Source organism: Lupinus angustifolius, chromosome LG13 (assembly GCF_001865875.1).
Source record: "Lupinus angustifolius cultivar Tanjil chromosome LG13, LupAngTanjil_v1.0, whole genome shotgun sequence".
Taxonomy (NCBI): Eukaryota; Viridiplantae; Streptophyta; class Magnoliopsida; order Fabales; family Fabaceae; genus Lupinus; species Lupinus angustifolius.
This window is the reverse complement of record NC_032021.1, coordinates 17,353,129-17,366,869: the sequence shown is the minus strand read 5'-3', so window position 1 is coordinate 17,366,869 and position 13,741 is coordinate 17,353,129. Positions and strand designations below refer to the sequence as shown.

Genomic DNA, 13,741 nt, shown 5'->3' with positions numbered 1-13,741 from the left:
TGACACGTGTCATGATTTCACTGACAGGAGAAGATAACTTATCTCCTTATACCAGGAGATACTCTATTCTCAATTAAAAAATAACTAAATCCTTCTAAGTTCTATCCCATAAGTATCTTACTTTATTATTTTACAAAGCCCAAAGCACTCATTCACCTACTTCTTGAACCTAGTTTGGAGCATTCCATTCCCTCTTTGCTTCTCTATTACTAAACTTTTTTTGTAACGTGGTTTGATGAAAATCCCTAATTAGCGGCTACATAGGCTACAGAATTATGCCATTCATTTTTTTGGAGTAGCAATGTGAGGAGGGTGTGTGTTGTATTTAAGTCTTAATCTTATTATTCCCGTAATTGTTTAAATATCTGTTGGACTACTTTTCTCACTATTGATTAGTATTGTGATGAAACCTTAATATGCTATTAGAGTCATAATCCAACTTCACCCTGATTATCATGAGTTAAAATATGTATTTAGTTATCGATCAAAGGTAATTATTTTGTCTGGTCCGGAAGAAACATGTTGAAATTAAGTCTCACATTGTCGTAGAATTGGTTACATGAGTTGAATAACACCATAATGATATATCATAAGTCATATATGTATGGATCTAATTAAACTCATTCTTAAATTCTTAAAACCAAACTTTAATATAAATTTATTAAATAAATGTAAAATATCCACCATTTATCATACTTAATAATCTAGATTAATGCACATTAAACAAGATGTACATTAACATAACAATGTCACCACAAGAAAAGATTATTGCACTAAAGAACCGTAGCAAAAGGGAGTGGCCACGGTTTGTTCCTGTGTAGCAATTAAGGGCGTTGCAAAATATTAGCCACAGTCCATATGTTTTATAGCTATGGTAACAACAAGTGTGGTAACATTTGCTTAACCACGGCTTGTTTCTTTTTGCCATGATTTTGACCGTAGCTAATATGTTAATTAAATGTTTTAACCACAGATCGCCCGTAGCAAATTTATCAAATACAATTGCAGCAAATTTGTCACATTTCAATAGTAATGAAATATTTGCTAACTCATAATAATAGTAATGAAAGTGTCATACTATATTAATAAAAACAAGTCTTATACATATACCAAATATTGAACATTTATAATTCCTAACAATAAATCAAAATGCAAAATATTGTCCGACAACTTTACTTCCAAAGTTGGCACTTCTTCAATATGTTGACTACAACCACTAGAACTCATACAACAAGAAAACTTCACTCGATGGACAAATACCAATTCCCAAACCATGCAGCTGACTTGAATGTTCAACTCTATTGACTTTCCCAATTGCATCATTAGGATGAGCCAATATCTTTGATGAAACACCTGAATTAGAAGCATATTCTTGATCTTGAGGTAAATACTCTGATATTTTATCCTTTAATAAGTAAAAAAGTCGATATTAATTGAAGTAATACTAAGAAATTGAACAATCACTATAGATATCACATGCAATCAACATATTTATTAAATATTTTGCAAGCTTCACTGTATTAGCAGAACTAAAATCAGTTTTGGAACCTTCATTGTATTGATTGAGTTCTAGTAATTTGTTTGAGTCATTAGCATAAGTCATATAACCAATATGAAGGTGTCATACCTCTCCTCTTCAATTCCTTCATAAATAAGGATTCTGGAGGTTCTTTCTGTGAAAATACGATAGCAATTATAAATCATTGATTAACAATTATGTGATAGTATCATATCACGTGGTTAATAATAATGTTTGAATTCTTTGTTTGCCCTGGAAGTGCAAAAAAAGAACTAGGCACTAATTTAAACCACACAGAAGAAATGATTCTAAAGGGTATTTATCTCTAGTTTAAACAAAAATGTGTACAATCACTTTATTTCCGATAGTAGTCCCTATAACCGTCGTAGAAGATTTGCACTTTATAGGAAGAGTAATGGACCACAGGGACCACAACTTCACTATTAGCCCTCTTTACTTTCTATATTTATGTATATGTCATGTGGATCTACATAGATATATAAAATCATGTTGCATTCGAAATAAAACTGAAAACCACCAAAGTTGCTAGTTGACTAACCTCTACAACATGAAATTTATAAGCTCTGGGGTGTTGTGTCATGAGACGGTTTAGATTTGATTATAACCCGAGCTAGCTCTTGAAGAAAGCCTGATGAATTAAAATCAAAATTGTTAATCAATGATTTATAATTGTATCAACATAAAATTCTAAGGTGCGTTGCAAGTGAGAAAAAGTTCTTACTCTATACCATTCAACAATCATTGTCACTAAAGTTATAAAATTTAAAATGTTGCTAAAGATAATGGTGGCCTAAACAGTTGAGGTGATACACATTTAATGGTTCAGTATAAGAATTTTTACTTATATATGGGTCAAATATTTGACCATCCCATCTAACCAGTTGTGCACTGATTAGTAAACCTTTACTAATTGAAGCAGATACTAAAATAGGCAATAGAGGCCTGCAACCAGAGCATAAGATCTAATTATTAATTAAGCATGGCTTCACGGGCAGAGTGAGTAATTAAAGTTTCCCATATCTCATAGGATGTTGAATTCTAGTCCAAGTTGTCACACTATTTAATACTTATCACCAATCACTATTCCTATACAAAAGCAACATTCTTTTCATTATACAGCAAAATACATGTAATGCTCCTGAAACTGAAAACATATTAAAGTAGATTATTTCAAAGAAGTATCGCTTAGCCACATATACTAAAAAAGATTCCAAATTATTCAAATTTCAGAGAATAATCTAATGCTCACAACTTATACATCATAATTTCAAAATGCAAAACCAGAAGCACATGTTATATCTAGGCACCTAGCATTACATATTAAAAAACATTGCAAATTATTCTGGCACATGTGTCTCTTTCTATTTTCTTTTATAAGTAGCTACACTCTCCCATACCAATAAATGCATCATCATTCAAAAGTAATGTCTCAAATGGAATCCAATAACTAAGAATGTGTCATGAATCATTCTGTCAACAAGCAAGACTTACCACATGACAATAGCTCTTGGTGATGTCCAAGAGAACACTTAATGTGCAACATTTGGAAAATAAGTAATTTATATTAAAGTGAGCATATATTTCAAAATTAAAAGACTTAGTTTGATGTAGACACTATACCTAAAGAACAACAATGAAGAAAAACACATCATCCCATTAAAATTTGAGCAAAAATATATGTTAACTTCAAAATTTCATCATTGTTCAGAATGTTCATATGTATCAGAGATTTGATATTCAATAGAATCATACACATTTGATTCTTTGCTAGAAGTTGATTCATAAGCATTGGGTCCTTCAGAGCTGTCAAAAGCAAATCAGGGTTTCCTTATACCATAATGTGTTTCTGTTAAAACCAAAGACCATCCATCACCATCTACTTGTTTTGTTGTTTCCAAATGATATTTCTAGATGTAATATGCCTGCTGAAGTTCTGAAAATATCATGGTCCTTCTTAGGTGTCAAGTTTCGCAACTTCAAACAAGTTCAGTGCAGTCTATATGAAACAAAAAAGTTGTAAAATTGTTCAATGTCTAATCTCAATATAAGAGATGGATATTATCAAACCAAGAGTTGGATTCAAACCATTGTAAGCAAAATGCATATAAACAAAATGCAAAAACTTGTAAATCAAATCTGAATTGAAACTTGTATGAACCATAAATGAAAAGCGAGTGGAAAAACTCACAGGTTAGGGATTTCTATATATTTGGGGAAATAAAAAAAATTTAGAAAACGTGAAATTAGAGATTTAGGATTAATGAGCATAGTATAAGAATCAAGAAATTAGATATTTATAATCAAAATTGAAGAGAACTAAACCTCATATGAAACTTCAATTTGAGTTGGAATTGATGGCAACGATGATGAATGGCGAAGACGAAAATGAAATGATGGATTTCTGGACATGTATCTTCGATTACAAATTTCTTTATAATTCAATTTCGATTACAAATTGAAAGTAGAAGAAAGTGAGAGAGAAGAGCGATTCAGAGAGAGAGAAAAATGAAAAGAAAAAAGTGCCATGAGCGAGTGTCGAACTCGGGTACAATTTATTAATAGAAACAACTCAACCGTTAGGTCAGGAGAAGTAGACTTCTCTATTTTAACGTGTGTTTAATATTTTAACCACAGTTATAAAAATTGTGCTCTTTCTTGTGTGGCTATTGTGCATATTTTTTGTAGTGTGTGTAGCTAATTCATGCTCACTTCGAATTTATGTTAATTATATGAATATAGTTAAAAGTTTCAAGGTCCAACCATTTAGTGTATGATTAATTATACATACTTGTTGTTGGATACACCTCTTTAATTTCACTCCACTAGGACCATTGATAATGATGTGAGTAGTAGAGGACAATATTAATCAAATATATTAACGTGATATAAAAGAAAGATAAGACATTACATTGTCAAAGAAAAAGTGAATTAACTAACAAGTGAAATTATAGTGGTTTATGTGCTGTTTATCATCAAAATGGGGGTTGGTGGAGATGAAGATTCCAATGGAAACCTAAATTCACATAATCTCCCATGAAATATAATATTAAAAGGATATCTTTATATTCTCCCGAGGCTTCAAATAAATAAATATTGCTTATTACAATGGGATCTGACTAGCCCATTAATTCAAGTTAAACTGGTAAGCTAATAAATTTCAGATCGGTAATTAACCATTTAGCATTAGTTTTGTCATACCGTTAGGAGTCCTACATTGAGTATAAAAGTAAAATCGATGTGGTACTTAAAGTCATGAGGCTCTCTCACCTAATAAAATAGTTTTTTGGGTTGGACTCTCCTCATGTATTTAAGTTCTAATATTAATATATATATATAGTTTTGTCATATATATATATATATATATATATAAATAAAGATAAGGAATAAGTAAAACTTAGAATATGGAAAAGAATAAAAAAACGAAAAAAAACACTGATGTAAGGAATAACAATAATTTCTTGTGTTCCTGGTACCTTAATAAATATTTGTACTGATAAAAAATAGAATCTAAACAATTCATGTTTGATCTAACTTCACAATTCAATTGATGTTGGCATGCAAAGAAGTAAATTCCAATAAAATAAATACCTTTAAGAAAATTTAATGTTTCCATGACTTTGACAAAATTTCGGTTAGGGCTAAAAAACACAAGATTATTCTTATTGACACGTTACATGGTGAATAGCATCATAACTTAATCATATAATGTTATGTTGGAAATGCAAGTTTTAGTTCATTAATAAACTTTAGTAATAAGGGAATGGAACCTTCCATTCATTTTGATTGAAAGTGGAACTATGAGACAAAATCATTTGGATTAATTCTTATTATAAAAAGAAGTAAAAGAAAACAAATGCAAATAAGCTTTTTTGTCTCAAAATCATTCCAACCTACTAATTGATCAATTACTTCAATTGACTAAGGTTCTAAATTTCTATCCTTACCTAACCTTAATTTAGTGTATACTATAAAAATAACTCAAAATCTTAAACTATTTTTGTGATAGAACATTACCTTAATCTAAAACTGAGTTAGTTTAATTTAATTAGAAATTATGTTGAGTCATGTTTATCTTTGATTATTGTACATTTTATTATCTTATACTTTGTAACAATTTTGACTATATAACAAATTATGTGATGAGATTCATACCTGAATTCAACCATCATTTCCATTTACAACATTATTATGACTTCAAAGCTATTTGTGATTGAAACTCAAATGATATACATCTCTTCAACCTTCACCACCTCCACCTCTATGTGGTGAAAGCCTATGCCAACTTAATGGATTGCCTCTTCAAATTTCTTTAACTTTTTTAATGAAAGTTTGTGTTTTTATAAATAATAAAATTAATCCATTAATTTTATTAATAGTTATGATCTAGAACTCATTTGAAGAATATTATAGGATAAGGATTAGATAAGATAAAGAGCATGATAAACTCCTTTTTATTGTTTCATGTGCACCCGATAATAATAACATTAACGGGATGATTGTGGTGATATTGTAGTGACAGTAATGCAATACTAGGGGTGTTCGCGGTCTATTTGTATCGATTTTTAAGCAAAAAATCATCCGATCCAAACGCATAATTAGTATGCGGTTCAGTCCGGTCCAGTCCATTTATATCAAAATGTCTGATCCAATCCGGTCCATTTATATTGGAACAATAGTATTTGAGTGTGAGGGCGTGAGCGGAAAATTGTATTATTTTGTATCATTCGATTATTGTTAAGGTTCTATCTCAAAACCAATTGGCAATGAGAGGAGTAACCCAACATGTATTTAAACCATTATCAAGACAATGAGGTAGGCAATGTGGGACTTACTTTCCAACAATCATTTGTAATTCAAATTTTTAATGAGATAAACAATAAAGTAGCTAAAGAGGATGAGATTAACCAACATTACCAAACTATGAAATTGCAATAGGATATGGCAAATTATCTTCTTTTATGTTGATTTTGCAAACTTTAATATATGATATTCAATATTCTCCTCTTATACTTAACTTGAACACAAAATAGATACAAAAGGGACTGTTTTGACATATTCTCAGCTCACAAATGGAAATTGTATGTAGATCATATATAGTTATACAATAGTTTTTTCTCACTTGAAATTTAATAAAAGAAAGAGCAACAATAAAAAAGTTAGAGTGATGCTAATCTCAGAAATTTAACTCTATTATTTGATTAAATCTGATTAAAGATATTTTTGAGGTTATTTTTGGAAGATGATTGTTGGTTAGGAAGTTAAGAATTAGCTAGTTAAGTTTGTGTTAGTTGCTTGTTTTACAAGCTTTCTTTCTTCATCTTTTCTCTTGTATAAATAAGTCATATTGAGTCACTTTTTCATTCAATTCAATAATGAAAATATTATAAAGTATCATTCAATACTCTAGTGTCAATTCTCTTTTTTTATGGAGCTTGAATTTTTACTCTTTTTATTCCTATTTTAAATTCGTTCTTTTTAAGTATGGAAAACCATGTTTTAACAAATCTACGTGCCATTGCTTTTGTCCTTCCAAGATCTCTAGCACCTTTTTTGTTTGAAGGTTTAAGCCTATAGGGCAATCAATTTTTGGGGTCCAATAAAATGGAAAACTTTTTTCACATTAAACTTTTGTTTTACTGTTAAATACATATACGTTAATACTCAACCAAGGTAATATTTACTTAGTTATTAAAATAAATGTAGCAAATAAAGTTTTAATATGAGGAGTGGTGCAATATTAAAATACATGTGGTGATGTATCAATGTTGCCAATGACCTCTTGACTGGGTTGAATAGACCAACACCCCACAAGGGGTTGAAAGAATATATGCCAAAATGAAACAAAACTAGGGTCGTGTGATAAATCTTTTTATTATCAGTGTATAGATTTTAAATTTACACTCAATAATTAATTAGTGTTTCATAACAACGGGAGCACATCTGTATGTTCAGTCTATATGTTATTTTCTCTGATTGGCCAAAAAAATATTTTATTATTAAATTTTAAACTTAACTATATATAAAGTGTTATATGAAGTGACATACTCGCAGATGTTGACCCGATATCTAGCCACTAGAATAAGGGAGCACATTTGCTGTACCACAAAATGTGTCACACTCCATGTATTAGTCTAGTGGTGTAAGGTCTCATTAGATTCTAAGGTTTATAGTTCAATTTCTGGGAGCGACACTTGTTGGAAGAAGCAGCCACAAGCCGAAAGAGTTTCTTACCAAAAAAAAGGTGAGGAGAAACGTTTCATTGTACAAAAAAAGTAAATAATTTATCAAATTTTTATACCGATATATTACACTCACCTTAATTAAGTTAACAATCATATTTTCTATGCAATTTTCAACTTTTTATTTTATAATTTATTGTATTACACAAGTGATTTTCCACAGCAAAAAGCCAAAAACCTCTAAAAACGCAAGGTCGTTTACGCAAAACGACACTATATTTGACTTGAATGAATGAAGTTGGAAATGGTTAGTTATGGTGGTTGTGAAGTGTAATAGAAACACAACATTGCATTGTTTTCCCTCTTACAAAAACAACAACAACAAAGGAAATGGATAATGAAGATGAAGTGAGAGGACAACAATTTCTTAACAAAGCACAGAAGAAACTCATTTGTACTTGTTCTTGTGTTCCTTCATATGCTAATTCCAATTATGAAGATGCTGCTCAATTCTTACATAAATCTGCTAATTCTTTCAAACTTGCCAAATCATGTATATTTTTCTTTCATTTCTTACTTTTTATTTTATTTTTATGTTCATCATCATGTGTTGTGATTTGTTTCGTTGCTATAAATTTTGGGTTTTTTAGATTCTGAATGATCAATTTCAATATTTAATGTTTTGGTTGAAAAGATACAAACTTTATCTGTTTTCCTATGTTGGGTTTGTTCTGTTATTCCTTAAAACCAATATTTGATATTTTGGGCACTGCAATTTTCTTATTTTATTTATTTACGTTGGCTTGATGCAATATCATCTTTATGATGTATATCTTGCTTGATTGCTTGAAATTTTGGTACCGACAAGACATAAGTTGGTCGAGTGGTGTAAGATCTCACTAGATCCCAGATATAGTACAGGGCCAAAGGCCAAAGTTCAATCATCGTGAGAAACAATTGCTAGAAGAGGTAATCATGTAACCCGAGAGGGGTTATTTATACACCCATAGAGTATAAAAAGCTTCAAACAAAAATCAATATTTAAAACATTGGGCACTTTTACTTCTTTTTTTTCATTTTTTGTTTCATAAGCTGTGATAAGCATGAAACTTTCTCTGTAATGATATATTGGACTGTTTTCTTTGATTCCACTTTGTTATTAGTTTCTCTGCAATGAGGCATACTATTAAAGGAAATCAGGGTCCGAGTTTATGTGTTTAATACTTTCACTTACGAGTTAATGATGTATGTGCCATATTTTTGTTTAGGGGACAAAGCAGGGTCAGTCTTCATCAAGTTATCTAAGTGTCATATGAAGGTAGTGTCACTACGCGCCGTAAATTTTCAGACTTTAGAAGTGAGTTCGTGCCGTTGTGTTTATATAATGAAAATGATTCTTCTGCACTGATATGTGTAGTTCGATAGCAAGTATGAAGCTGCAAAAGCTTATGTAGATGCTGCTCATTGTTACAAGAAAGTATCCACAAAAGGTGCTTTTCGCCTACTTTCCAAAGTTCTTGAGTGTTAACAACTACACCTCGTAGAAATTTGATTCAAAAATAACACTCGTCTCGCTATTTAGATCTGTCGTATTGATTGATCTTGCACTAAGGTTTGGTGATTAAGCACAGAAGACTGTTAATAAGTGTCTTAAGGGCTTTCTTTAAGAAGAGAAAAAGGAATTTTGTCTTAACAAATGAGGTTTTATCATATAGTAATTCGAAGTATCGAATTTAGTTTTCCAATGTTAAACTCCAATATCCTAGCTAAATTTTGTTCCATCTCTTTTTGATGTTTGAAGGAGCTATTTCATGCTTAAAACAAGCAGTAACTATCTTCATGGAGATCGGTAGACATTATATAGCTGCAAAGCATTGCAAGGTACCTTTTGTTTCTATGGAGTTTCTAGTGCTTGACGATATATACCTGAATGTATTATGTTAGCTTATTTCCCTCATTGTTCGTGCATGCTGTCGCTACTTTCATTGTTTGAGGTTCCGATAAGATTAAGTCCTTCAAAAACAATGAAAATTTGCATAGGTGTTACATTTCTGTTTCTGGATTTAGGAAATTGGCGAATTATATGAGCTCAATCAAGACTTCGAGAATGCTAAATCATATTTTGAGAAGGCTGCCGAGTATTTTGAACTTGGAGATGGTCCAACATTGGCAATCCAGTGCAAGCAGAAAGTTGCACAATTTTCGGCTCAACTTCAACAGTGAGTCTTTTTTCTTCATCTTCCCTTCGGTGCAATTTCTTAGTTACTCGCTTTGAATTATACTCGTTTAACTTCCATCTTCCTGCATACCTTTTAGAATTCCATGCAACTTATATCCTTAAAATGCTAAGGAATGTTTGGAAGAGCATATAACAGCCTATTTTCGATTTATGAAGCTTATAGAAATAAGGTTATGAAACTAATTCATGACCTTCCTATAAACTTTGTTTAGCTTATTTCAATTCTTTATTGAAAACACGAAATTAAGTTGTTTACCGAAACATGCCGTAATTGCATTGAGAAATACACACCATCTGAACTTCCTTTGCACAAACCTCCCTACATCATATCGATTTTTTCCGTTATCTAAAATTATGAATATAGTTAGTTATAACTTATTATAAGCATAAAAAAATGGACTATATTAATATATTTGGTATATACCAGATATCAGAAAGCGATTAAGATTTATGAAGATATCTCGAAACAATCGCTGGAAATTAACTTACTGAAGTATGGAGTTAGAGGATATCTTCTTAATTCTGGCATATGTCAACTTTGTATAGGGGATATTGTTGCAACTTTCAATGCCTTGGAGCATTATCAGGTTCTTTTTTTGTGTATCTTTTGATATTGAAACTTTACCTTTAACACTCATATTTTTTAACACATTTCCTTTGATCATGTAGGACTTGGATCCAACTTTCTCCAGAACTCATGAATACAAATTTTTGGCCGTGAGTTTGAACTCGGAAAAGCCTATTTCGAATACTGAGAAATATTTATTTCCATTAGCTTTTGACCTTCCTATAAGCTCTTTTTAGTGTATTTCAATAAGCTTACCATAAAAGCTTTTGAAAATAAGCTCTTTTTAACTTATTGAATAAGAGCTTAATAAAGTTGTATACCCGAATATGCGCAGCGTTGGCTCTGCAATTTGGTTTGTTTGGAATAACTCCTTATAAGAAAAATGGTCTCAGTTTTCATGATCATTATTTACTTTCATTGATTTAAAGGTATTTGTCAAATTTCAGGATTTGGCTGCTTCAATTGATGAGGAAGATGTTGCAAAGTTTACTAGAGTAGTGAATGAATTCAATAAAATTACGCCACTGGTATATTTGTCGAAATTGAATCCTCTTCTTATTTATGTGAAAAGTACATGATTATTATGGCCTTTTTTCCCTGTTAAGTGTTAAAATCCGCATCGGCTGAATACACGGCCGATACATCATTTACAGTGCCTTAGACTATCTTCCTCCATGAGTTAGCTTTTAGGAGTTAGGAATATGCTATCGCAGCTTATTTAGATCGATGTTGGGTCATATGTAGATCGGCCATGCAAACTTCACACTCTAGATGTCTAGTCCGAGGCGTGAGGGGTGTATGTTAAGTGTTAAAAGTCTCACATTGGTTAAGTATATGTAGGAAGAACTATTTATAATAACTTCGGCAACCGTCCTCTAAGATCTAGCTTCCGGGGCGGAGTTAGGCCCCATTACCTGTAAAAAATGCTTATTACAACCTTGGTAAACCTTATTCCACAATCCCAACTTCTTGGATTCATTCACATGGATCCTAGTTGTGACCAATACCTCTATGAATTTTGAAATTATAAGAACTCAAAACTAAGCTTTTAAACTATAGGAACCAAAAAAGAAAATAGTGAGAAATCATAGGGACTAAAATTTTATATAAAATCTTTGAGTAAATACCAATTTTAGTCCTTCATATTTTTCGACGTTACCAGTTTAGTCTTTCAATAATTTCAAATGTAGATCAAATTAGTCCTTTTGATGTCAAATTAGTCCCTACCAAGTGTCGTAAAACATGCTAAAAATGACTAATTTGACCCACATTTAAAATTTTTGGGGACCATTTTAGGTCTTTTCTTTTTTGAATGACTAAACTGGTAAGGTCGAAAAATACGATGGACTAAAATCGGTATTTACTCTAAATCTTTTTTTGTATATGCTCTTCCTTCTTGGTTTCATAGAGATTGGTTAATAACATGATAGTATCAAGGTGCATCTTCTCCTCCTTTATTTGCATACAACTTTTGACAGCATTATGTGTAAGTGTAACTATTTCTACAATGTTGTTATGAGACTTTGTTCCTATGATCATATGAAATTGTCCATGTTTCATAAGTTGCATGTTTCTTAACCTTTTCTATGTAGGATTCTTGGAAGTCAACCCTGTTATTGAAAGTAAAAGATGCTTTGAAAGCAAAAGAAATGGAAGAGGATGACTTAACATGAACCAATCACAATTGAATCTTCAACCATTGGAGTTATTTTCAACTTTGTAAGTACTTGTCCTATGGATAAAAAATTACAGGTCCTATAGTTTCACTGAATTGTCAAATAGGTCCCTATACTTCTAAAAAATTAAGTTTACAAATAGGTCCTTTAAGCTTTAAGTTTAATCAAGTTGAGTCTCCAATTAGGTTCTTAGTACAAAATTTTATGGTAAAATTGTCAGCCTAGTGCGAAAACACTCTCCTGACCACTTGGTGGGGGGTCTGGGGAAAGGTAGATATATATAGTATCACCTTTACCAACCGAGATATTATTTAACATGATTTGAACCTATGATCGGATCAAATGACAATTATCTTTACATCGCGACTTACCCTCTAATTATGAAGTTTGACAATATAGTCCTAAAATTAGTATGAGCAAACACAACATGAAATATTTAAACATCCATCACTTAGAAGTGTAGGGATCTTGTTAAAATAATTAAACTATAGGGATCTAATTGTAAATTTAGTAAAACTATAAGGATTTACAGAATAATACAACTTCATTTTCCTCATCTTTGATGCATTATGTTTGTAAATGCCCAGAAATCGGCAAAAGTTTTCTTCCAAACGGATGAGTTTGTGATTAGTTGAAAAAATATATTTAAATTAAAATTTAATTTTTAAATATTTTTCTAATCAATCATAATTTATGGCACATGCAGTGACACTCGTTATCTCTTGAGGTGTAAAAGAGACAAGAATGAATCAATGACATCAAAGTTAGCACATAAGATATGAATCACATGGATTTGAGTTATTAGCTCATTGGTTGATATTGTTGTTATTTACATTTATGTCTTAGAAATTTAGAAAACTCATCAAGTGCTTTGTAAGAAAAATGAGTACCACTATAAAGTTATTTACATTTTTTTTCTTCACTAATTTCTTGCATTTTTTTAATTTCTTAATAGCCTCCATTTTCTATTTATTAAAAGCCTCCTTTTTTTAATTTCTCCCATCTTCTTTCAGTTTCACTTCTCATTTCTCTCAATTTTTATACTTTATCATATTAACACAATTTTGAGATTGAGATTCTTATATGTATTAGAAAATTATATGCATTAAATTAATCTGGTAGAAAATGTAACTATATATTTTTTATTTCTCACACTTTTGTATTTTTATAGACAAAAAATTATGTGAGCCCACCAAGTAAGTTTGAGAAGAAAAAAAAGGTATATTGCACCTCCAAACATTTAGTGCAGTAACGATTCTTTCCATTAACGGAGAGGTAAGTACTACAAAAAAATGTTTTGATGAAGCCTTCAAGCCACAAAGGACCTGGAAGGAGGGATGGATGAGGACCAAAGATCATTACACAGGATGTCAAGCTACTGAGGGGATTTAGAGAATTTGTAAGCCTCTTTTGAGCTAAGAATTCCATCATTCGTGTGCATCCATGCCATCTTATCAGGAAGATGAGAAGCAGGAATGGGGGTTCTGAGAATACTCTGGCAAACCTCAGGGTTGATCCTAGGAAGCCATGAAGGAATAG

The 13,741-nt window shown here is 31.2% G+C and overlaps 1 protein-coding gene across 1 annotated transcript; it reads left to right on the top strand.

The window, feature by feature from the left end:
- LOC109325430 (alpha-soluble NSF attachment protein-like) lies at nucleotides 7,997-13,128 on the top strand. The gene is made up of 11 exons (XM_019557811.1): nucleotides 7,997-8,272; nucleotides 8,988-9,037; nucleotides 9,137-9,209; nucleotides 9,521-9,600; nucleotides 9,787-9,938; nucleotides 10,386-10,545; nucleotides 10,628-10,675; nucleotides 10,973-11,053; nucleotides 12,119-12,245; nucleotides 12,790-12,812; nucleotides 12,950-13,128. Exons 1-9 carry the CDS (start codon nucleotides 8,110-8,112, stop codon nucleotides 12,197-12,199), a joined length of 888 nt encoding a protein of 295 aa, XP_019413356.1. The 5' UTR covers nucleotides 7,997-8,109; the 3' UTR covers nucleotides 12,200-12,245; nucleotides 12,790-12,812; nucleotides 12,950-13,128.

What these genes read in the sequence shown, in the direction of transcription:
- LOC109325430 (XM_019557811.1), top strand. Translation starts at nt 8,110, where the DNA reads ATGGATAATGAAGATGAAGTGAGAGGACAACAATTTCTTAACAAAGCA. An exon ending in TTTCAAACTTGCCAAATCAT is followed by an intron (nt 8,273 to 8,987) that starts GTATATTTTTCT and finishes ATTTTTGTTTAG; the next exon opens with GGGACAAAGCAGGGTCAGTC. An exon ending in TCAATAAAATTACGCCACTG is followed by an intron (nt 11,054 to 12,118) that starts GTATATTTGTCG and finishes TTTTCTATGTAG; the next exon opens with GATTCTTGGAAGTCAACCCT.